This window comes from Chionomys nivalis, chromosome 23 (genome assembly GCF_950005125.1).
Source record: "Chionomys nivalis chromosome 23, mChiNiv1.1, whole genome shotgun sequence".
In the NCBI taxonomy this organism is placed as follows: Eukaryota; Metazoa; Chordata; class Mammalia; order Rodentia; family Cricetidae; genus Chionomys; species Chionomys nivalis.
The window spans coordinates 13,310,569-13,335,903 of NC_080108.1; the positions used below are offsets into that span (position 1 = coordinate 13,310,569).

General features: G+C 51.0%; 1 protein-coding gene across 2 annotated transcripts in view; it reads right to left on the reverse strand.

Moving 5' to 3' along the window:
- The window catches only part of Slc28a1 (solute carrier family 28 member 1), a 38,149-nt gene extending 18,468 nt beyond the window's left edge, over positions 1-19,681 (reverse strand). For both annotated transcript variants that reach the window (XM_057756404.1, XM_057756403.1), the window contains exons 1-7: positions 19,586-19,681; positions 18,768-18,853; positions 17,618-17,709; positions 12,638-12,821; positions 11,014-11,155; positions 9,776-9,889; positions 8,217-8,294 (exon numbers count right to left, since the gene is read on the reverse strand). In XM_057756404.1, the coding sequence (XP_057612387.1) occupies positions 8,217-8,294; positions 9,776-9,889; positions 11,014-11,155; positions 12,638-12,821; positions 17,618-17,709; positions 18,768-18,853; positions 19,586-19,681 (792 nt within the window). The remainder of the gene's footprint in view (positions 1-8,216; positions 8,295-9,775; positions 9,890-11,013; positions 11,156-12,637; positions 12,822-17,617; positions 17,710-18,767; positions 18,854-19,585) is intronic.
- Between the last annotated feature and the right edge of the window lie 5,654 nt (positions 19,682-25,335).

Here is a 25,335-nt window from a genome sequence, read left to right on the forward strand (position 1 = left end):
TGAGGTCATCCAGAGGCAGGGCGGCCAAAACCAGGCCCGGCCAGTCAACTGGGAGGGAGCCCCAGCACTCTGGCAAGATGAGACAGACTGTCAAACTAGCAAGAAGCCTAGCAAGGGGCGAGCAGTGTCAGAGAAAGGATGTACACACAGACTAGATGCCAAGTAACACTGAGAAGGAACAAGACACCCAGAGATGGCCAGGACAGGCAGCACTTCCAGGAGGCTAAGCTGCCAGGGAAGGCTGAAGGGCAGGAGCTGGTCATTTATGTTTTGAAAGGCGAGAGTCTTGCACAATCTCCCAAAGCAAGCAGATGCTCATAGGTGGCAGCAAAGATCTGCTCCTGCAGCCCAGCTGGGGATGAAAGAGGAGCCTGGCGGAGGGCTCCCCTCCCCCACCCCAACCAGCATCACTGGCCTTCTCTGGACTTCTTCCTCTCCACCCCCGACACTATGGCATGCCTGTTGCTGGGGCTGTCACCCCTCAGGGAACGTAGGTACTGGTTTCAGAAACTCCATTCCTGCCCTATAACTCCACCTTACCAATGCATGGGAGCTGAACTAGCCACAGCCCAAGGTGGTGACGTCATTCTGCTCTCCCAGGAGCCAGATCTGCATACCCGTCTAGTCAGCCAGTGTGATTGGTCATGTGAGGGACTCCAGGGCAGCTAAGCGGCTGGCTACAACCCCAGGCTCAAGGCAGGAAAATACGTCCAGGATTGGCAGAGTGGGCATCACAAGGCTTGTTCTCACTACAGATGGGGGCTGTTGGTGACAGAGAAGCCACCTTTGGGGTGATGTGGTGAATGGTGAAGGAGAGAAGGGGGAAGGGGAGTGGAAGAGAAGAAGGGTGGTCTTTGGGTAGCTTAGTGATAAAGCATTTGCCTAGCATTTGAGGCCCTGGGTTGGAACCCAAGGAGACCCAGCACTAGAAATAATAGAAGAAAAGCATAAGGGGGAGAGAAGGGGAAGGGAGGGGAGGAGAGGAGAGGAGAGAGAAGGGGAGAGGAGGGGAGGGGGAAGGCAGACAGGCTCCGATTTTCTAAAGTAGGATATGTAATAATGTCCCTATGGCCAGCATGACCTCACAGCCCCAAAACCACCTTTGGACCTACAGTACCTGGGATGGCAGATAACCAGGAAGGATGAAGGAAGAACTATTAACTCCTACTGTGTGCCTGATGGGAAGTCCTACTACGAGCCAGATATCCACTGATACATGGTGGCTCGTGGTTCCTCAAAGCAACTGAGATGTTTGTAGCCATCTCTGCCTAACCAATGGGTACACTGAGGCTCTGCGGTGTGAGCCGCCTCTCTGAGGTCACACAATTGAGAACGGGCAGAGGCCGCCTTCTGCCAGGAAGGCTGCCAAAGTCCTGCACAGCTGAGGGATCTGCCCTGGGAAAGCTTGCCTCTCCATGTTCAGGGCAGCACATGTCCCCGCGATAGGCTGTCTCCCAGATTCACATCATAAGACCAAAGCCTGGGCGACAACAGGATTAGAAGGGCCAAGGAGGTGACTGGGTCGTGGGTGTAGCTCTTGTGGATGCAGTCAGCCCCCCATACAAGAGGGCTCTGGAGTGCTCCCCGTCTTCCACCACGTGACTATGACCAGGAAGAGAGAGTCCTCATCAGGACGTGACCACGGGAGCACTCTGCTCACCTCCCTGGCCTCTGGATTACAGAGTGAATTCCTGTTGTCTGTGAGCCAGCCCGCCTATAGTTTTTAATCACAGCATCCCATACCCTGAGAACCATTGCTCCAGAGGCCCACACCCTTGGAACCAACTTCATCCTGCCGGGAAGTTAAAGTCAAACCTGTTCAAACTGGCTGTTTTTTCTCAGCCATCCCACGTCCTTCCTTTCAGCCTTCCGACCATCAGTCCCTGGCTCTCATCCCAACCCCTCTCTGAAAACCTGAGGGGATTAACGTCTGCATTAGGCAGATACCCTCAAACTCTGGGGAGATAAAAAGTCTCTTTCACCTCAGGGGCTCCTCAGGGGGAGCCATTGAAGGACAGACACTGCTTAGCCGAGGAGGTGGGGCCTGTGCCAGAGGCTGGAGCCATCCACTGTGAGAGAGAAAGGGCGTATGATCTTGGGTCAGCCAGACCCAGCAAGAAAGCAGGAACTGGGGACGTGAGGAGGGGGGCACAGGCGGATTGGGTGGAAAGTTACCAGAAGGGAGATGGAGCCAAAGCAGGGGTGGGGACCGGGGTGAGAGGGTGACTAAGCAAGCACATGCAGCCAGGAGCAGGACACCACGTGGACCGTGCAGAACTCTGGGCCCCGGAGAAGCTGGAGGCTGAAGAGGTCCCAGGGTGATTCTACTTCCTGGACACAAGATCATTTGGACAAGGTCCCAGCAGGAGACAGCCTGGGTTCTAAAAATCTGCAGGCACTCAGGGAAGGCTTCTCTGGAGTGGACACTGGCCAGAGACTTAGGCTAGATTTGGGAGGCTCATGGGAAGAGCCTCAAATTCAGTTCAGTACCCAACAGAACCACCGTACCTTGAGGGCAAGTCTCAGTGTTGAAATGTATGTGTGTGTGTGTGTGTGTCCTCTCAGTGTTGAAAGGTGTGTGTGTGTCCTCTCAGTGTTGAAAGGTGTGTGTGTGTGTGTGTCCTCTCAGTGTTGAAAGGTGTGTGTGTGTATGCATGTGTGGGGCCTGACCTTGCTAAGGTTTCCATTGACTAACACACTGACCAGGAATTTATGTGCAGGACTGACCTCCTAGAATCCAGGACATTTCTGAGGCTGATCAATGATGAGCCACTTACTACTCTTCCCCTAACTGAATACTGAATCCTCCAGGGTTCTGTTCGCACGAGTGCCTCTCCAGTGTTAAGGGTGCTTCTGGGTCTCCAAGAAAAACACACCGTTACTGGTGTCACCTCAGAGTCTGAGGAAGTGGGCTGACTCCTGTCACTGGGAGTCCAGTGACAGGTCTAACGCTGGGCAGTCCTGCCTCTCTGGGTGATTAAGGCCCAGGGCTTGGCTAGACCCTCTGTAAATCAAAGCGGAGGTCAAAGGCCACAGGGCTCCTGCCTCATACTGACAGTTGAGGTGCAGTGGTTCAAAAGAGACATGTGGCAGATGTGTGCGTGTTCTTCCAGAATGGACGGCACAGCCTCCACCAGGGAGGGAAGGATGCAGCAGCCGTGCCAGGGACACGACAGTCTGGAATGGGGAGCCTTGGAAAGGCGGCTGCTGTTTGCCTGGCCTGGAGCCCCTTCCCTGCCTTCTTTTGTGCAGAGGATTTCCTGTCCACCAACAACCACCTTCTCCACAGTAAGCCTGGGGGTCCTGGGGTGAGAGGTATACGTCCTTCTTAGGTGTGTGCTGTCAGCCAGGCCTAGAGCCACTCTGCAGGAGCTAACGAGAACGTGAGTCTCTGTCTGTCTGTCTGTCTGTCTGTCTGTCTGTCTGTCTGTCTGTCTCTTCTCTCTGTCTGTCTCTGTCTCTCCTTCTTTCCCTCCCTTCTCCCTCCTCTCCTCTTTTTCCTTTCTAATGTTGCTAAAACTTCTTAGATACAAGCCTGGGAAATATTTACCACCACCTCAAGACAGCCCACTCATAGCTAAAACCAGGAATCAGAACCAGGATAGCGGCAAGATCAGACCAAGGCGGATAGATCCCAGGTCATGTTGAGCACCTGGGCCCAGTAGGACCTGAAGTCCTGGTACTTCCCAATCACAGAAATTTACCTTTTCCACGCCCTACAGCCAGTTTGAGTTTGCCTTTCTGCATATACAGCTTTTTAAAAGTTAAAAACTGGTCAGGAAGTACAGCCCAGACTCCCAGATAGAGCCCCAGGCTATCTGTGAGACAAGATGGGGAGGGGGGAACCAGCAACCGCTGCTTTTCTCAGGCAGAGATGCTGTCTGCCACCATTGCTCTGATCGTATACTAGACACATTGGCGGACCCTGAAAATATAACCGATCACAGGTCCTACAGGGAGCTAGCCTCCTGCCTCTCCTGGGAGATACTCCAAAGGATACGTTTCTCTTTTGGTTTTGGCATTGTGTTTTGAGACAAGGTTTCTCCACTCTGTAGACCAGGCTGGCCTCCAACTCAGAGATCCACCTGCCTCTGCCTCCCAAGTGCTGGGCTTAACGGTGTGTGTCACCACCACCCAGCTAACGGATGCATTGCTAAGGATTGCTTCCATTCAACCAGCCCTTTAATTCCATAACCCCAGCTTCAGAGCACAATACAAGAGCTCAGTTGCTCCGGTTGCTGGACACAGGGTAGCTGGTGTAAGCATGGTCATATTATCTAGTGTGGTCCAGTCAGAACCCTGGACCGAGCCGGGCGGTAGTGGCGCACGCCTTTAATCCCAGCACTTGGGAGGCAGAGGCAGGCGGATCTCTGTGAGTTCGAGACCAGCCTGGTCTACAGAGCTAGTTCCAGGACAGGCTCCAAAGCCACAGAGAAACCCTGCCTCGAAACCCCCCCCAAAAAAAAAAACAACAACAACAACAAAAAAAAAAAAGAGAACCCTGGACCGTCCAGCTGGCAGAGGAGAGTGGTTTCGTGCTAACCGATGGGCTGTAAGGCTGAACATCTGGTGTTGATGGGGTAAACATGGAATGAAGCTGACCCCGAAGGCTAAGCAGAGTGGCTGGGAGGCTGCAGCTGTTCTGGGGCCTGGTTCTGGCCTTTGCCTGCTCCACCTGCTCTTCTAGTCAGTGAGCCAAGAAGCAGCCCGGCCCCCTCCTCCCTGGGAAGCGAGGTGCAAGCCTGGGGGGGGGGTTTCTGTCCCACTCAGCCAGCAATCCCAAAGAATGCTATTTCTTACAAGCCAGGAGGACCAGGAGCTCTTGCTACCTAAGAAAGGGGCTCTAATGTCAGGGCACAGAAACCATAAAGCAAGATCACTGGGCTGGGGCTCCAATCTTAACTCGCTGGCCTCTGACTTTGCACAAGCGTCAGCCACACGGAGCTTCAGGTCCCTCATCTATACAGGGGATAATTGTATTTTCTCTGAAGAAATGAAGTCGTCGGGCAACATCTCTTCTCTGTAAGTTGGAGCAGCTATTAGGACTTTCTCACACCCCACCCCTGTCCCACCCCCGCCCCTCAGCTTTTCTTTTTTTCTTTCACTAGAATTATCCAGCCTTGAGTGGGACAGAGTGGTTTGTAATAACCCTGGACTGCTTCAGAGTCTGCATTTGGCCCTTGAGGGATAAGAAGCCCTGGGCTGCACTGCTGAATTAGAGAGGAGGGTCCTTGACTCTGGCATAGTGTTGCTTCACAGTATTGGTAGAAGGATCATGAATTTAAATTCACACTTAGGGGCTGGAGAGATGGCTCAGCGGTTAAGAGCATTGCCTGTTCTTCCAAAGGTCCTGAGTTCAATTCCCAGCAACCACATAGTGGCTCACAACCATCTATAATGAGGTCTGGTGCCCTCTTCTGGCCTGCAGACACACAGACAGAATATTGTATATATAATAAATAAATAAATAAATAAATAAATAAATAAATAAATAATATTCACACTCAGCTCTGTGATGAGGTCAAGGCTAGCCTGGGCTACGTGAGACCCTATTCCAGCACTCGAAAGGCAGAGGCAGACAGATCTCTGTGAGTTCGAGCTCAGTCTGCTCTACAGAGAGAGTTCCAGGACAACCAGGGATACACAGAGAAGTCCTATCTTGAAATACAAAGGAAGTTCAGCCATTTGTCTTAGACCACAGGGAAATGACTTCAGGGCCACAGGGTCACTGGGACTCGGTGCCCTTACACAACCTTCCTAGCAGGCCCAGAGGGACTTCCCAGGACCTCATTCAGCAAACAGCGGAGCCCCTGGTCATGGCTTTGTGAGGCTTAAGGCTGAATGAAGGATGCAAAGTAAGAGCAAGCCCTGTCCTCAAATGACCAATGCTATTGCGACAGCAACATGTGGAGCTGAGGGAGAAACAATGCATCTCCCAGTGCCTCGTCTTTGCTGGGCCCCTTCCTGGCACACACACCAGCATCCTGCCTACTGTCTTTCCTATCTGCTGTTGACATACTTGTTAACCAACCAACGACATAGTCAGGACTGCTCAGAACTCTTTAATGGTTCCTCGGTTAGTGGAGAAAACCCAAACCCAAGGCACGCATAGTGGCATGGGCTTGCAAACCCAGAACTCAGAAGGATCACAAGCTTGAGGCCAGTTTGGGTAACATCTCAACAAAAGATCCCCAGAATGCCTCCGCCTGGCATTCAGACCCTTCAAGCCAGAGTCCCACTGAACTCACCGAGGACCGTCTCAAGCTTCCTTCCAGATGTTTCCATGCCTCAAACCAAAGCTCGCCATGTACTTCAGATGCCCCAGCTCCCTCTCAGCTTCCACAGCCTCTACCCACACTACTTTAATCTTCCTGCTTCCAACTCCCAATCTTCCATGTCCTCAGGGAGTCTCACTCACCATCCCTAGTGACAAATTCTCCCTCCTGCAACTGCCTCCGTCACTTGAACCACACACACTGGAGGTAGGTAGGGCCATCATATGTTGTTTGAAGCTGAGAAGCTGTCAGGGCTTTTAGAAGTGCCTTCTAGAAGTGACCTGCATCAGATCTTCACTTCTTCCCCTGGAACTTTGGGTGCCCCTACTTGGTTGTGCAGATATGAAGAGAACAGTCTCCACACCTTACGGGAATGGTATTCAGGTGAGCTTGTTGAATGGCCAAGGCCTTCCTAATGTGTTTATACAAAATGGATCTCAAGGAGCAAATCTGCCCAGGGTCGGGCAGACTCTAGGAACCTGGGACCCTCCCTTTCCTTGTAACCCTGCATCGTTCAAACTATTTGGACAGGCTGGGTCTTCCTCACGGGGTCACTGGCACAACAGACTCTGAACCCCAAGGAAAAATGGTAAAAGGTCAGGGTTCAGGCCCAGAAGAAAGGGCTGGACTTTAGCTCACCACAAGCCCAGAAATCTCTAGGTGAGGCTAGAAGCCCCTGGGTTCAACATCCCCAGCTGTGTAGAAAGGCTCTGGGAACAGCTATCAAAGGCATCAACTCCAGAAGCTACCTACATCATCTGTGCAGCCCCTCCATGGGGCTTAGCGGTCTAGACAGGCAACAATGATTCATCTCCTTGTTGCTATGGCACCAGAGGCAGAACCCTGGGGCCAGACTGTCACTCTCTGCCTGGCTTTTGGAAATGCAGTGTAAGTCTGGAGTGAGCTTCAGGATCTACAGTGTGGCTGTAAACCAGGCTATACCAAAGGGGAATCATGCCAAAGTCCTCGCTAACCAAGGCATTTCAGAGGCTTGGCCAGGTTACCAGAGGGAAAATAAATACATTCACAACTCCTTCCAGAACAGCAAGGGGGACCGCATTAGCAATGGAATTAGGAATTGCTCTGTGTTTTTCTAGTCATGGCCTCTGCCATGATACAATGGAATCTTGAAAACAAAAGAGTAACTTTAATCTTAATTTCTACTATAATATTTTTCATGACTGTAAATGTACAATAAAATGTTGAGAGGGAAGGAGAAGAAGTGGGGAGAGAAAGAGAAGGGGGGAAGAAAGAGGAAGGAGAGGAGGGAGCTGCAGTCTATGGCTGGAATAGGAGTGGGAGGCTTCTGTGGAGGAGGCTGGCCATGAGGGGTGGGGAGGGGGGCCTGACAAGAAACTGCATCTATGGGGCCAGTGTCCTCACAGCAAGCTGGGAACTATCTCTCTATCTCTCGGTCCCTACTTCCTGCCCTCGGCCCTTCTAGCAGTTCTGTGATTAGTGCTTAAGAAAAATGACGCAGTGCACAACTCACAGCACTGGGGAGGCAGAGGCAGGAGGATCTCTGTGAGTTTGAGGCCAGCCTGGTCTACAGAGTGAGTTCCAGGACAGCCAGAGATACACAGAGAAACCCTGTCTCAAAAAACAAAGGTAGGAAGGAAAGAAGGAAGAAAGGAGGGAAGGAAGGAAGGAAGGAAGGAAGGAAGGAAGGAAGGAAGGAAGGAAGGAAGGAAGGAAGGAAGGACAATGCAGAAATAGCAAACTTCCCCCACCTTTTACAAAATGTAGCCCAAATATCATCAGACAAACAGGTCGCTGGGTCCTTTCCCACCCTGAGCGTCGGCTTCATTCACATCCTAGGGACCAGCCTGTGCCCACTGGAGCCCTCAGCACCTGAGTTCAAGGCCTCTCCACTCAGCTGGCTCCCGCAGCTGGGACCCGGGCAGCAACTGCCCACCCATGCTGGACCAAGAGTCCACTGACCTGAAAGGCAAAGACATCCTTGACCAGAGCCTCCCCGAAGACAAAGCTGGAGCCGGCCTCGGTGTAGCTCAGGAAGACCTAGAGGGAACACAAGCACAGGTATGGGGCTAGGAAGTGGAGGGGGAACCATGGCTGGAAGCCAGGCTGGGTGAGTAGGTCCAGCCCAGGTGCCACAGGCCTTCCTCCTTCAAGATGTGCCAGCTTGGGGCACAGTCCCACCGTGCGGCCTCCCACAACAGTGTTTAACTTACTGAAGCACAGAAGAGCGAAAATGGTAAGCTTTATGTTATATATACTTTATCATAGTGAGTTCAAGGCTAACCCGAACAACATGAGACACTGTCAAAGCAAAACAGACGGATTGCTTCATGCCTGTAATTTCAGCTGGGAAACTGAAGCAGGGGGATTGCCAGGTGTTCAAGGCCAGCCTGGGCTACCTAGTGAGACTGTCTCAAAAACTGAAACAAGCAGACAATAACCCTGAAGTTGAAGGGGAGAGCTCACTTGGTACAGTGCTTGCTCGTAGGAACGAGGGCCTAGGCTTTGATCCCCAGAATCTACAGTTTCAAAAAAGCCAGGTGCTGGGGCAGGTGCTTATAACCCGGTGCTGGGGAAGTGGACACGGGGGCCCTCAGTACCTCCAGATCACCATCTTACTTGGCAACCTGCAGGCCAGTGAGAGACCCTTTCTCACAAGAGACGCTGTCTGAGGGACGACACCCAAGACTGTCCTCTGATCTTTACATACGTGTACACACCACGAGGACATGCATACACACGCACACAAGCTAAACCAGCCTGGCTCCAAGACATGGAACAGCTCAAAACAATAAAAACCAGATAATATAAGCTGGGCATGATGGTATACGCTTTGAATTCCGGCACTTGGGAGGCAGAGGTAGGCAGATCTTTGTGAATTTGAAGCCAGCCTGGTCTACAGAGCGAGATTCAAACCATCAAAGGCTACATAATGAGACCCTGTCTAAATAGGAAAAAAAAAAAAAAAAAAAAAGAGGCAACTGAAAAGGAAATGAAAACGAAACCAAGTTTGACTTCAATAAACTTTTTTTTTTTTTTTTGAGACAAGGTTTCTCTGTAGCTTTGGAGCCTGTCCTGGAACTAGCTCTTGTAGACCAGGCTGGCCTTGAACTCACAGAGATCTGCCTGCCTCCCGAGTGCTGGGATTAAAGGCTTGCACCACTACTGCCCGGCGTAATAAACATTATTTCTAAGCCCAGGTGCCAAGTGGGTAATTTCTGTTGTTAGCAATTTGAATTCATACACATCCTAAGCCACTGAAAACCACTGCAGGTCACATGACCCGGCAGAGAACCTCACCATCCGGGAATCCATTGAACACCAGACCCAGCCTCTGACAGAATGAGAACTCCTTGGGCTGGTGACTTGTGCGAGTGCCTGGCCAGCACCCCCATCCCCACCCCAGCTACGGGGCCCTCGTCTTCCTTATCCCAAACCATCTCTGGGACCTCCACATCTGTCTTCCCCTGAATCACATGGCCTCTCCCCACCTCCCCGGAAGCAGGGCCCGACGTACACACCTGGATCTGATCCCCTAGCCACTGGAACGCTACAAACCCCGGCTCTGTTCTGATGACAAAGAGGCCAAGCACAAACTGCAGTCCCAGTCCCCAGGCCACAGTCCGCCATGACACCTGTCAGCCAACAGAAAGGTCCCAGTGAGCTCAGAAGCTTGGGGAATCCGCAGGTCCAGGGCAGGGTGCAGGGTGGTGGCAGGGGCGCAGGGAGGACACCATGAGCTTTGTCCTGCCTGCAGCTGCTGTCAACAGTCACACGGGATTCAGACTAGGCCAGGCTCTTGGCAGCAGGGAGACAGGGCCAGTACAGTAGTCTATAAACTGATGTGCAGTTTGCCTAGTCTCGAGCGTGACATAGTTCAGTTCTCAGACTTTGGCCTTAGGATATAGGCACGAGCCTGCCCAGACTCAGCTTCTCTCCAGCTTAGCTTATGATTTCTGTCTGCCTGGACCCTCATCATCTACCCTCTGTGGGATCTCAGCACCCTGACCTCAGGTCTCTTGATAGCCCATGCAACAGAAGAGAGCCAGGCCGTAGGGCTGCTTTCCCACTCAGGACAGAAAGACTCCTTGACACCTCCCTCAGACACTTGTGCAGCCATGCTCTGAAGGGCACAGGGGTCCTGATTCTGGGGCATGGCTGCTTCGCTGTGGAGATGATGAGAGAAGAGCACACCCATCAGGATAGCAGGGACCTTTGTGTACCAGTCACCTGGAGGGCCAGCCTTGCTCCGAAGTTTTTAGCTCAATAAGTCAGGTGTCAAGTCTAAGATTTAGTATTTCTAATGCATTCCAAGGAGATGATACTATGGCCCCTAGACTGGGAAGGAGACCTTGAGAACTACTTTTGTAAGCTAATGATTTCAGAATAGCCTTGGATTCTTCCACAGAACTGGAAGCTTGGGTCCCCTATTTTTGGGGCAGGGTGATTCCTGAGCCCACAGACCTGAGGAACGTGTTACTAAGGAAATAAATACCCCCAGTGGCCTGCAAGTTTGGAGAGAGGTCAGCCGTCCCTCCCAGAGAGTTTTCTGACCCCTGGGGGATCCAAGGACTTCTTAGATAGCTTTTCACTTTGGGTCTCCAGTCAACAACTGCATAGGGAACAAGTCCCAGCACACACTGTTCCTCCCCAGCTGAGTCTCAGGTGTTCCTCAAACGGGAACATCCACCTCGCCCCAGCCCCAGCCCACAGGGAACGTCCACTGGCTTCCAGCCTGAGTAGACCGCTGAACACTTACAGCCCGGTGATGCTTAGAACCAGCGAAGAGAAGGACAAGGAACACGCAGATCCCCGCAAAGGACACCAGCTGTTCGGGCCGCTGGGCAGTGTCCAGAGATAACCACAAGATCAGGCCCAGGCTAGCAGCAAGGGCAAGAACTCTGCAGGAGGGAGAGAGATAAAAAGCCATCAGTTTTAGCATCTCACACACACACGCACGGGCACACACACACACATTTGCACACGTATATTATACAAACACACCCTTAGGGACCCAGGGAAAGAGAGAGCCTCCCTAGTACTCCTCACAATGCCCTGTGTGTTACTGGTTCTTTATTCTGACAGTTGGGAACAGACCCTCTTCCTGGTTCTTGGCAATTCCAGACACAATTGCTCCCAGTTTTGGGGTGGTTCATTGGGATAGTTTCATCAGAGGCATTCACTAATCCAAACTCAACTGGATATGCCAGAGAAATCTTGTAGCTCTCTGGAGTTTTCTCTCTGGGTAACTGCCGCATTACCATTTAATGTGCCACCACTGTAGAAGGCACAGATAATAACCCTTGATCCAATCCAAGCTGCCCACATGGCGCTGCTTCTGCAGATACGCAGGATGCAAGAACTGTAAGGCCTGCTTCTTCCAGTAGACTGCAAAGGATGCTGGGAGCAGTCTAGGGGTGCAGGTATGGAGGACTATGGCAGAAATAAGACCACCCTGGAGGCCCCAGAACAGTGGCTCTAGGAGCAACATAGAACCTTAGCCTAGGAAAGACATAGACATTAATGTACAGTTCCGATCCATGGGAACAGCCCTGTCAACTGAGCCCAGCAGAGCCACAGGGCTGAGCTGTCCAGCCACCCCAGGGTGCCCAGGAGACTGCACACGGAGGAGTGAAAAGTGATTCTGGAATCTGAAGATTTAAGGTCTTGAGCTGGCAAGATGGCATATCAGATAAAATCGCTTGCCACACCAGTCTGACGACCTGAATTCAACCCCCCATGGCAGAGAGAACCAACTCCCAAAAGTTATCTTCTGACCTCCATACAAGCATATCCACACATGACTATTCATGTGCATATCCACACATGTGCACACACACGTGCACCCACAATACTAAATACAACAAGATTTATTACTGGTGTGTGTGTGTGTGTGTGTGTGTGCATACACACATGTAGGTGTCAAAGGACAACTTTTGGGAGTTCTCTCCTTCCACCACAGGCTCCAGGGACCAAACACCAAACTATAATTCAGGGACATGGCTAATTATATCAGAATCCCCTGAGGACTAATTTAAACTGTTGGCACCTGGCCCAAGCTACTAGCCTTTTGAACTGGGCTCCGGGCATGTTCCCTGGCATCTGTGATCTCTGCAGCTGGCTGAGAAGCTAGCCCCAGGTGATCCACCTAACGAAACATCATGGAAAGGCCTCCACACTTAGTGGCCAGGCTCTTGAATATGGAAACATCTCTCACCAGCCTGGCTTTAGCCCTCAGCTACCTGTTGTATCACAAAAACTGGCAAAATACCAGAGCTGGCCAATGCTTTTGGGGTCAGCCAGCTCCTCTGCCCAGGGCTCCAGGAGACAAGCAGAGTGGGGCACATTCCTCCAGGAGGCCAGAGGCTGAGGGGGTCACTCACCTTTTCAGCCAGAGGTTCAGACGAGAATGGCCTTGAAACTTCACACACCTCCTCAGCCTGGGCCCCAGAAGCCTCTTCAGCAGATCATAGGCCAGGAAGACGAGGACCACACAGGTGATGACCAACAGCGCCAGGGCCCTCTGGAAGTTCCAGAGGCAGGCGATGATCAAGAAGGCACCGTACGCTGCAGGAGTCATTGGCAGGATCAGCAGGGCGAGACCTCTGCCCTAAACCCTGCCTTTGCCTCGCCAGCCCAGAGCATTAGGGGCAGGAAAGGAACTCAGTTCAGCCTTGCGTTCCTTATCTAGAAGCGAAAATGCCTGCCCCTACTGTGTCAAAATGTTATTAGGGGACTGGGGGTGCAGCTCAGTGGTGGAGGCTTGCCCAGCGTGCCCAGGGCCCTGGCAAATGTGTGAAAAGGCCCTTGCACGTTGTTAGAAAGTGGTGGCAGAAACAGCACAATGGTGTCAACAGAGCTCCTGGCCTGAGCCATACTAGGTCTACAGAGGACCAGGCTGGATGACTCAGTGTCTCCTTGACTGCAGATTATCCCTCCACCTAATACTGTTGATCAATGATCTCCCTCGCTCCTTCCCTCCCTCCGAGTGTGTGTGTGTGTGTGTGTGTGTGTGTGTGTGTGTGCATGCTTGTGCATAGGGTTGCTAGGTTTGGGTTAGGCCACACTCATCTGTAACAGCCTCCTCTCTGCCCTCACTGGGGCTGTGAAAGAGATGGCAGGCACCCTACTAGGTCTGCGGGTCTGTAACCTTCCTTTCTAGGAGTTCAGCAAGCTCCGGTTACTGGGCTCTGGGAACTTGATAAGCCCCCTGCTGTGACCCTGCAGCCACTAAGGAGGACAGCTTCTGCCTTCTCCAGCTGCCCAGGCAACCTGACTACAAACACGTTTCATTGACTACTCATTAACTATGGCTCGTGACTGTCCTCCTCTCTCTGAAACCCTTACGACAGCGGTTCTCAAGCTGTGGGTCATCAACACCCCGCATATCAGATGTTTACATTACGATTCAGAACGGCAGCAAGATGACATTTCCGAAGTAGCAACAAAACGATGTTATGGATGGGGGTCACCACAACATGAGGAACCAGATAGGAAGCAGCATTAGGAAGGCTGAGAACCACTGCTCTGTCTCCTGGGCCTGAACTCATCCAGTCCCTGCCACGCCGCCTGATCACAGTATTGAGAACTCCACTGAAACAGAGCCCCAGACCTTAGCACAGCTGACTTCATGAAGAAATGACACCATGATGTCAGGTCATAAAACTCAGCCGAGTAGACAGTACTACCTGCCAAAATGGAAACAAAGACCCAATCCATCAAAGCCCGTAGTTCTGGGAAAGTCTCAAAATGCACTAGCCTTGCTTTTTGGCTTCTGTGGTTCTACTCCTGGCTAACTGAGTATGTCAACCAGGGCACGGTTTTGTGCTCACTCTGAGAAAGGCTCAGTGCTACACGGGGATCCCAAACACCCAGAGTAGATGCTGTCCGGCTAATAAAGACTTTCTATTGGCTTGAACCCATGTCCGAGCACAGGGATTCTCTTCTCTGGTGGACACCATACCCCATATCACTTGCTACTAAATACATCTCCTACGATGGAGTTCTTCACACGGATATTGGGGACCTGTTTTTATGTGTCAAGAACTTTACTGATGGAGACATCTCCCAGCCTCACCCACGACACTGTGCTCCTGGAGTCCCCTCTTCCTCAGCCTGGCTCTCCTGTGGGTCACTGAGCCAGTCTGAGCATTTACCTCAGAAAAGGAATGCTTTTCCCTGGATTTTGAGTTTCAAGATCCAGGGCTCTTGAAGAGTGGAAAGGACTTAGCCACTGATATAAATGTGAGGTAAAGCAGTTCAAATATGAGTGTCACCTCATCTACCGCACAGCAAGTGTTCTGGGCCAGGGGAAGGTGGAGGTGTGGACTTCACAAACTGGCCCAAGCCCAGGGTTTTGTGGCAATGGCAAGGGGAGGGACCCCAGGCCTCGCTTCCTGAGAGGAGTCCCACAGGGCACAGGCCTTCCGCGAGGAACGCTGGGTGTGGCGTGTAAGTAGGCAGAAACTGTGAGTACTGCACACTGCAGCAAACAGAGGGGCTCTGGAAAAGACCCCCGCAGAAATGGGAGGTGGGAGCCCAGGGCAGGTGCACACTGGGGGGGAGGGGACACCAGAGTCACCTGCCCTGAGAGAGCTAGGACAGCCACAGTAGGAGATGGGTGAATGGTAGTGATGAGGACCTGCTGGTGAACGGGTTCTGAGGGAACAGTCCAGAGTCACCAAATCAAGCTCCAGTCACTCAAGGGTTAACAGAATTGAAGTTTATGTCAAGAAAATGTACAAATGAAGCTTCCTCCCTCTCCCCCAGGGAGCTCACACAGAGCAGGGTTCTCCTCACCCCTTCCAGCTGCAAGGCCTGCCTCTCTCTCTCCCTCCTAGAATCAAGACAACCTTGAATTATAACCCAAACAAGCCCAGGACCTCTTAGCCCATGGGGGCAAACAATTCACCACATAGCCAAAGATGACCTTGAATTCTGACCTGGCCTCCTCCGCCTCTGGAGGGCTGAGAGTCCAGGACACACCAATTCCCAGCTTTGCGCAGTGCTGGGACTGAACACAGGCTTCTGCTCACACTGGTGAGATTCCCTACCAAGTGAGCTGCAACCCCAGACCACTTCAAAAGAAAACTGGAATTTATCATGTGGTACCAGGCAGGTGCCACGGCACAGGTGTGGAGGTCGGGACAACTTTTGAGAGCCTGTGCTCTCCCTGGACACCTACTTGGGTGTTAGACAGATAACTCAAGTCCCCAGACCTGTGTGGCAGGTGTGTTTATCCACTGAGCCACCATCTCCCTGACCAAGCTATTTTTGGAGACAAAGGGGCTAATGTAGCCCAGGATGGCCTCCAATTCACTATATAGATGAAGTTGATCTTTCCTCCCAGTCCTCTAGGCACCAGCATGGCTTTTTTCCAACTTCTTTCTAAAAAGTCTCCTTAGCTCAGAAATAGGTTCAAAGTGTCTTCTGTCAAGAACACACGGTTGGGCTGGGCGGGGGTGGCGCACACCTTTAATCCCAATCTCTGCGAGTTCAATGCCAGCCCGGTCTACAGAGCTAGTTCCAGGACAGCCAGGGTTACACAGAGAAACACTGTCTTGGAAAAAAAAAAAAAAGATAGGAGAAGGAGAGGAGGAGGAGGAGGAGAAGAAGAAGAAGAGGAGGAGGAGGAGGAGGAGGAGGAGGAGGAGGAGGAGGAGGAGGAGGAGGAGGAAGAGGAAGAAGAAGAAGAAGAAGAAGAAGAAGAAGAAGAAGAAGAAGAAGAAGAAGAAGAAGAAGAAGAAGAAGAAGAAGAAGAAGAAGACGTGTCTGTCTATCTTCAATCTTTGGTCGCACCCTGACCTCTTGTACTTCCTTCTTTCTCTCAGCAGAGAATGCTGTCTCAAGCCTAGAATTTCAGCAATCAGGAGTCTAAGGCAGGAGGATTGCTGTGAATTCATGGTTAGCCTGTGCTATATGGTGAACTTGAGGCTAGCCTAAGCTACAAAGTGAGACTCTATCTTAAAAAAAAAAACAAAAAAACAAAAATATTTCTCCGAAGAGCCGGCCATCTGTACTTCCTGTCTTCCTCGCCTGATCTCTTGTCCATCCCTATTCTTCACTGCAGGGTCTCACTGTGTAGCTTGGCTGACTTAGAACTCACTCCATAGGCCACACTGGCCTTGAACTCACAGAGAACTGCCTGCCTCTGCTTCCTGAGGGTTAGAATTAGAGGTACACGCCACAACCCTAAAGCCACCTTTCCATCGCTGTCCCTAAATCAGTGGACACTGCTCAGCCCTTATGGCTGACCCTCTGTAGACATTACCATTGGTTTTTCCTCTCTTTGAAGCCCTTGCCTTCTGCAAGCACTTTCCATGTAGCTGGTCCCAGACTTTCTGTCCCTAACTCGTTTCTCAAATCGTTCTGCAAAGATCCTCTGGAAATGACTTCATCTGCCCATGGCTTAGGAGTGCTACCCTAGCAAATGGATCCAATCTCTCCCTCCCCGTACAGATCACCCCATCCCCCTGTGCTCTGTGGAAGGAACCCCTGTGTCCGTCGTGTTGTGTGTGTGTATATGTGTGTGTGTTTGTATGTGTTTGTATGTGTGTGTGTGTTTGTATGTATGTGTGTGTGTGTCCGTCATCCAAAAAGGAAACTAAGGCAGCCTTATCTTGATACCACCACCACCCTGCACACACAGTCACGTCCCAGGTCCAGCAAGCACCAATCACCGTCTGGATTCTCAAATCATCCCCTTCTGCCTTTACTTCGTCCTCACACACACTCAAGCCTCACTGTTTGTCTTCTGTCTCTCCTGTAGCCATTTCCTGTCTCCCCGCGTGAGATCCATCTGCACACTTATCAGTTTAAATCCTTCTGTGCCTGTCTCTGGACCTTAGAATCAAATTCAAGTTTCTGAATGATCAACTCCCTTCCTTGCTCCTAATCGCCGCATCCTTCAGAGTCCTCCAGCCTCGGGAGACCCAGGCTGGGCACTCTGCAGAAACTTTACCCTCTGCCACGCTTAGACTATCAAAGCCCACACCCTGCTGCTGTTCACCTTTGCTCCCTGACCTTTGCTCTTTGAGGGATGGGGTATGGGAGGGTCTCAGCCCTTGTTACCCTCCCCTCTACCTAGCTGTTCCAAGACCATAGCCCTGAAGGCTACCATCCTCCCAGGTGTCTTGTTGCCCTGTGTGAGCATATTTGGGCCTCCCCATTGCTCCTGGGGAAGGACTTGGGACTAGGATCTAGTTGGGCTTGATGGAGACCTGAGCTCCTATCTTGAGCTGGCCAAGTTGATGCTCCACAAGCCTTATTGGTTGATGGGGTGAGTGAATGAGCCTACTTTGTGACATGGAGACTAGAGGGGCAGTGACTGTCCCCTCAATGGGGCAGAGTGGGTCCCCACCCACCGGTACAGAGCAGGCCTGTGAGGATCCATCCAAACAGCTGCTTGTGCTCCCTGTAGAAGCTTCTCGCTCGCACGGTCAGCTGCAGACTCCTCCTGAGGAGAGGACCGCTAGTGTTCATAAGTGGCCCCCAACTTCCGCCCCACCAGAGAGCCCCCAAACCCACAGGTAGAAGCTACTCCGGTGTGTGCTCAGGGCAATCATGGGATAAGCCCAGGCTGGCCTTGCTACCCAACCAGGCTGAAAAGCCACCACAGTCTAAAGACACAAGCCATGGTTCTACACATATGAAGACTTGGGGCCACTCAAGGCCACCCCTGCTCTTGGGTGATGGGGGGAACCAACCCACGGGCAGAGGTTTATGGGCATTCAGAAAAGCACAGCCACGACCGCCCAACCTCCTCCCTGTTTCCCCCTGCTCAGTGAGCGAGATGGAGAGGTTCTCAGCTCTGTATTGGTTCCCCTGGGACAAGGACATTTATTGTCTTGGTCCTCAGTGCCTATTCCAGATACAGGACATGGAAAAGTATACAGTCAGCTGCCCTCACTGCCTTGGGCATCCAGTATGAACAAGTCCTCTGGTCAATTGGTCCTGGAGGATGAGCTGCTACCCAAATCTCCTCTAGGGCCCTCTAGGTTAGCCAAGCACCTCGTTACTCATAAAATTCAACCCTCTGCTTGCTGGAGGACCAAGGTATCTTCTCCAGTTTCCCCAAGAAACAAGAGGATCCCCCCCCTCACTGCCACACCCTGTCCTTGGGCTGTCCTTCCTGCTCTGTTCAGAGCTGAATTTGACCTCCCAGGACCCTCTAGGCTCATACCAGACCCTGTGGTTGGTCCCTTCCACTCTGGGTAAAGCAGGAAGTCTAGCCCAGGCAGGAGTATTACAGATTAAGTCTTGGAGTCCCCAAAATGGCAACTGAATGGAGTAAAGCAGAAGCAGGAGGTGGCAGAGAGGCCTGAGAAGCCCCACGCACGCATTGGGCTTCCTCCTGGCATGACCTCCTGGCTGCTTCCAGACAGGCAGCTGGGCACCCCGCCCTGCCTGGACCCTGAGGCAGAGGCCTGCAAACCTCGCTTCCCCTTGACCTCCTTTGGACAGACTTGGATTCTCTTTTCCTGGTGACCTGAGTCTCTTGCTAAAATCACCTACCATCTGGAGCCGGGCTCTGATGCTACTTGGTTCTTGCTGACCCCATCCTCCAAAGGGCTTGAGTTACTGGGGAGCTGGCCTTCCTCCTAAAAGCAACAAGGTACAGTCAGGGCCAGTCTTCTGGCCAGGAGACAGCTACACTTGAAGGGCATGGAGATAGGAAAGACTACTCATCTCCTGCCCTGTGCACACACAGGCACCCAAGACTGGACTTCTACCTGGGAAATGGGGGCTACTTAATTAAACTCTGCAAAGCATGAATGAGCACCTGCTATGTACAGACACACCGTGGCTTCCTGGAGGCCAGAAGGAAATACCTAAGGAAAGTCCCAGGCAGCTCACCCACCACGTCACTCCAGGGTGCCTCTTGTCTAGGTGTCATTTGTGGGAGTGGGAAGCCATTTAGTAAAAGAGAGGGAGCCTGGTTAGGAAGGAGGTGGGGGATGGAGTGTATTGCAATAGGCTTCACAGTTGGAGCTGTGGTCCTCAGCTTGGCCTTTGGCGAACCAAGGCAAGACTGCCTTGTTTGTAAGCTGGGGCTTCCTCAGACACCCCGCTCTAACATTGGCCCCTTTCTTCTTCTTGTAGATCAGATGTTCTCCCCTCCTGGGACCTTTGCTGACCTTTCGGGTGAGGACAGACAGAGCAGCACACAGTGGGTACTCAGGACACAGTGGAAAGGCAGAAATAAAGGATGTGCTCTGTGCTGGGAGGGGGTGAGGTGAGCAGGGCAGAGGAAAGGAAGCAGGCAGACCAAGGCCCTCCCACCCATCAATGGTGGTCAAGCCGAGGAGGCGCCATCGGGAGAGAGGACAGACCATCCTTTCCAAGAACTCAGCTCCCATGTTCTCCAGGCCGCGCATCACAGGTGTGAGAGAGAAGGACTCTCTTTCCCTCGGTGTGTCGTCTGCCATGAGACAGCCTCTTCAGCTGAAAGACAAAGACGTCGGGAAGGTTCCAAAGCTGAACGGAGGGCCCAATGAGACAAGAAGAACCAGAGAGAGGGAGAGACCCTCTTCTGCCCTCACTCCTGATTGATCCTCTGAGAGGCAACTCCTTGCAAGTTCCGGGTGTTCCTGGAGAAATGGTGAACCGTCCCAGGAAGGAAAAGAAGGAATGGTTTCTGCACCTGGTACAGACACTGTCCCAAAAAGAGCCATCGCTTCCTGCGACAGGTGGAAACCATCGCCAGCAAATGAAGTGTTCATTTCATCCACCCTGAACACATGGTTCCAGCCTCAGGATCCAAACATAGCTGAATCCAGTCCTACCCCTGGACTTCCCCATTCCAAGCCCAACATTCACCCTTTCAGTGACACTGTTTTTCGATGTTAGCTCATCTGAAAATAAGAGCCCCCCGAATCTGCTTTTCCCCATTGCAGTTCCCTCTCTTCTCTGAGCCTTAGGGGTCTCCTACTCTGTCCAAACACCTGATGGTTAAGTGGATCTCCCCAGACACACTCTCCTGCAAGGGGGGGCGGTGGCAGCTTTGTCTGGAGAGCTGGGGATGCCTGCTACCTGGGCTCGCCCAGGCAGGTGCACAGCTGCGGAGAGAGGGGAGAGGAGCCTGGGCTACTCACGGGTTTGTTGTGAGCAAGCAGTGTCGGGAAGGCTGGCTGAAGGACAGGCAGCTGTGGGGAGGGCTGGGCCAACCTGCCTGGGCTTTGACCTGTTCCTGGGCAGAGTTCAAAGCTGCAGTAGGTTGGACCTCCCCAGAGCTCAGGCCACAGCGGAGGCGGGGACTCCAGTCCCGATTTGGGGTGTGGGGAAGGAGATAGAGAACCAGGCCCACTCAAGCCCAGGCCCTCTGTCTGTTGTCCTTTCCCACACTGACCTCTCCTCGGCCTTGCTTCTGGCTGCCTCCTCCAGGAAGCCACCTTGGTTGTCCCCGTTCTCCCCTGTTCCTATGCCAGCCATTCTGGTGATTTGTTTACACGCTGTCTCTCACTCAGCTTCCTCTTCTCAAGGATCGGCAACTCATCTTCCGAAACTGGAAACACAGGGGAGCAGTGTCTGTCACAAATGGGGTGACTCAGGTCTAAGCATCGTACAGTCATGAAAGCAAATCAAAATCCCACCATTTCCTTCTTTCTTCCCCTTCCTTCCTTCCTTCCTTCCTTCCTTCCTTCCTTCCTTCCTTCCTTCCTTCCTTCCTTTCTGCCTTCCTTCCTTTCTGCCTTCCTTCTTTTCTGCCTTCCTTCCTGCCTTCCTTCCTGCTTTCCTTCCTTCCTTCCTGCCTGCCTGCCTTCCTTCCTTCCTTCCTTCCTTCCTTCCTTTCTGCCTTCTTTCCTTCCTGCCTGCCTTCCTTCCTTCCTTCCTTCCTTCCTTTCTGCCTTCCTTCCTTTCTGCCTTCCTTCCTTTCTGCCTTCCTTCCTTCCTTCCTTCTTTCCTTCCTTCCTTCTTTCCTTCCCATCCAAGCAACACAAGCCAAGTTGAGAAACAACACTTCCATCTTTAGTCCCGAAACTAAACATTAAACCTACGCGACAGGATTAATAATGTATGTTTAATAATTAATGGCTCTTTATCACATACATAAAAGATACTTCTCACACAGAGGCACCCACTGGCTGTTTCGGACATCTGGAAAAGGAGAGATTGAAGTTGGGGTACCCATTGCTCTTGGGAAACTTCCTTTTCTATTGGGGTTGGAGAAATGGGTCTCATCTAGTACAGGCTGACTTTGAACCTGCTGTGTAGCTGAGGATGGCCTTAAATGTCCAATCCTCCTGCCTCCACATCAGTACTGGAATTACAGGTGTGCACTCTACACCTGACCTTTAACCAGCAATCACTACATGCAGAATAAAACGTGGAAGTTAAGAATACAGAGAGCAGAAATTTCCCTCATTTCCCCTAACTGTATACTATTTTGTATTATTCATTTTCTAATAGGAAATCTTACTACCCCAGGGTCTTCAAAGCTTGCTCATCTGACAGAGATCCAATACCCACATTCTGGGCCCTGGACCCCCTTGGTCATAAAATAAATGTTTACCTTGAACAAGACCAGGATGTGACCAGAGCCGTTACTCAGCCTCGATGAAGGGAAAGGATTTTATCCATTTTGATGCCTCTGTCCTTTTCAGTGGCTCCTTTCATGCCTCCAACCCATTTCCTTTGCCTTTTCTTCCTCTCGGTGTCCAGAAGCAGGCCAGAGGTGCCTACCTCCAGCAGTGAGTTGGCCGTTTCTGCCCTATGTTGGAGCCTCAGGGCTCTGGCCTCCAACAAGAATTTAATGTGCTGCACAACACAAGATGAACCTTGAGCTTGGAGCCCAGAGATCTAGATTCACCCTGAACTCTGAAATTAACATATTCCCTCATCTGTGAACTGTTGAGGGTGGGAACTAACTTTGAGGATTAAACCAAGTGCTTGGCAGGGAGCCCAGCCCTGGCAAGCTGGCAGCTGTCTTTGCTGTCCCTGGCCCATCCTGGACATCTTGGCACACTGCTCCCTTCCTACATCCCAGGATGCCCCAAGTCATTCCCAGGCTGATCCCCTCAGCGTTAGAGTGGCCAGCAGGGATCACACCCAGGAAGTCAAATGTCTTTGAGGCACAGAGACCAGGCAGTCGGGAATATTATGGAATATTATTTTAAGGCATGTTACATTTGTTTATGCTGTAGAATGTTTGTGTTGATGATTCAAAGATGTGTTGCATTTTTTTTTATGTTGCATTCGTTTAAATCTGTGAGGCTGTGATTCTTTGCCTAAAACACCTGATTGGTCTAATAGAGAGCTGAACGACCGATAGCAAGCAGGAGAAAGAATAGGTGGGGCTGGCAGGCAGAGAGAATTAATAAGAGAAGAAATGAGGAGGGGGGAGAACAAGAGAATAAGGATGGGGGAAACTAGGGGCTAACCACTCTGCCAGCCATGGAGTAAGAGTAGAAAGTAAGATATACAGAAGGAAGAAAAGGGAAAAAAGCCCAGAGTCAAAAGGTAGATGGGATAGTTTAAGTTCAGGAAAAAAGAAGGAAGGAAGGAAAGAAAGAAAAAAGAAAGAAAGAAAGAAAAAAAAAGAAAGAGAGAGAGAGAGAGAGAGAGAGAGAGAGAGAAAAAAAAAAAGTTGGCAAGAAACAAGCCAAGCTAAGGCCAGACATTTATAATGAAGAATAAGCCTCTGTAATCAATAAGGCAGAAACAAAAAACAGTAACACAAAGAATCAGTGAAACAGAGGGTTGGTTCTTTGAGAAAATCAGTAAGATTGATAACCTAGTTGAAGTGTAGATGAACCTTTAGAACATGTTCTTAACTAGTGATTGATGGGAGAGGACCCACCCAGTGAAGGTGGTGCCATCCCTGAGCTGGTGGTCCTGCACCCTGTAATAAAACAGGCTGAGCAAGACATGAAGAACGAGCCGGTAAAAAGCAACCCTACATGGCCTCTGTATCAGCTCCTGCCTCTAAGTTCTTACCCTGTTTGAGTTCCTGTCCTGATTTCTTTGGATGATGAACATTGTGATATGGAAGTGTAAGCCAAATACATCCCCCCCCAAAGAATAAGCCTCCTTGTGTCATGATTTGGGAACTGGGTGGCAGAACCCCCCCCCCAAAGAGTAAAAAGCAAGGAGCCAAAAGAGCAAAGAATGAAAGCAATTGACAACCAGGGAGGTCGCAGAGCTCTGTCTGCACTGTCTCAGAGAATCCAGTCACAAAGACTGTGAAGTCGGCGCTGCTTGTCTTCTTTCCAGCTGTCCTCCACAGAGGTGTGGTGGGGAGCCAGTACCATAAGGGGGAGAAACAACCTGAGGTGAACTGACCGTGCAGCTGCACCCTATGTTGGGATTTAGGGAATCTGTGTTGTGTGGAGCGGCAGCGGGGCTGTGTCCTGCCACCGGGCCGCCCGCATGGCTAGCTTATGCCCCGAAATAATTACATGGAAACTGTATTCTTTTAAACACTGTCTGGCCCATTAGTTCCAGCCTCTTATTGGCTAGCTCTTACATATTGATCTAACCCATTTCTAATATTCTGTGTAGCACCACGAGCTGGCTTACCAGGAAAGATTTTAACCTGCGTCTGTCTGGAGTGGGAGAATCATGGCGACTCACTGACTCGGTTTCTTTCTCCCAGCATTCTGTTCTGTCTACTCCACCTACCTAATTTTCTGTCCTATCAGGGCCAAGCAGTTTTCTTTATTAATTAACCAATGAAAGCAACAGATAAATACAAGACCCACCCCCATCAAATCTGAGTTTGCTTTTGAGGAATCTGTGGTGATTCAAAAGAAAATGGCCCCCAAAGAGTGTTGTAGAATAGTAAAGATGTGTTACATTTGTTTATGCTGTGGAACATTTGTTTTAATGAGATGCAAAGATGTGTTGCATTCTTTTATGTTGCATTTGTTTGACTTTGTGAAGCTGTGTCACTTTGCCTGTCTAAAACATATGATTGGTCTAATAAAGAGCTGAATGGCTAATAGCTGGGCAGGAGAGGAATAGGTGGGGCTGGCAGGCAGAGAGGATAAATAGAAGGAGAAAAAGAGGGATAAGAAAGCAAGAGAGATCAAGGAGCGAGAAAAGAAGGGACCAGTGCCCAGCCAGCCACAGAGTAAGAGTGGAAGTAAGAGATACAGAAGTAAGAAAAGGAAAAAACCCAGAGGCCAAAGGTAGATGAGTTAAGTTAAGAAAAGCTGGTTAGAAATAAGCCAAACTATGACCAGGCATTCAAAAGAAGGAATAAATCTTCATGTGTTTATTTGGGAGCTGGGTGGCAGGTCCCCCAAAAGAGTAAAGAGCCAAAAAGTGAAAAAAAAAAAACCTACAAAAAGAAATGGCACTATTAGGAGGTGCAGCTTTGTTGGAGTGGGTGTGGCCTTGTTGGGGGCAGGCTTTGCTGTCTCACATATGCTCAAGTCACGCCCAGTGAGGCAGTCCACTGCTAGTTGCCTGCAAGATTAGGACCCTCAGCTATTTTTCTTTTTCTTTTTTAAAGATTTATTTATTTATTATGCATACAATGTGCTGCTGGCATGTATGCCCACACACCAGAAGAGGGACCAGATCTCATTACAGATGGTTGTGAGCCATTACAGATGGTTGTTAGGAATTGAACTCAGGTCCTCTGGAAGAGCAGGCAGAGCTCTTAACCTCTGAGCCATCTCTCCAGCCCCCTCAGCTACTTTTCCAGCACCATATCTGCCTTCATGCTGACATGTTGCACCATGATGATAATGAACTGAACCACTGACCTGTAAGTGAGCCATCCCCATCAAATGTTTTCCTTTATAAGAGTTGCCATGGTCACGGTGTCTCTTCACAGTAATAGAAACCCTAAAACGGTATCTAACCCTTGTTTCCATTTTGTCCACTGCTCGGTGGCCAGGATGGATTCTGGCCCAAACTTGGACTCCTCCATTGTGAAATACATACAGTCTCTGCTCATGATTTGTACCGCGAAGGACATTGCGTCCCTGGATGACTTTCCAAGTGAGCCCCAGTGTGAATTCTGTGAGGGAAGACTGTACCAGGCAGCCAGCCCAACGCCCTGAGTAAAAGCCCAACTACTCCAAGAACACGGTCTGCCTGGATGACCCCCATGACCCTCGGGTCCCTGAGAGAA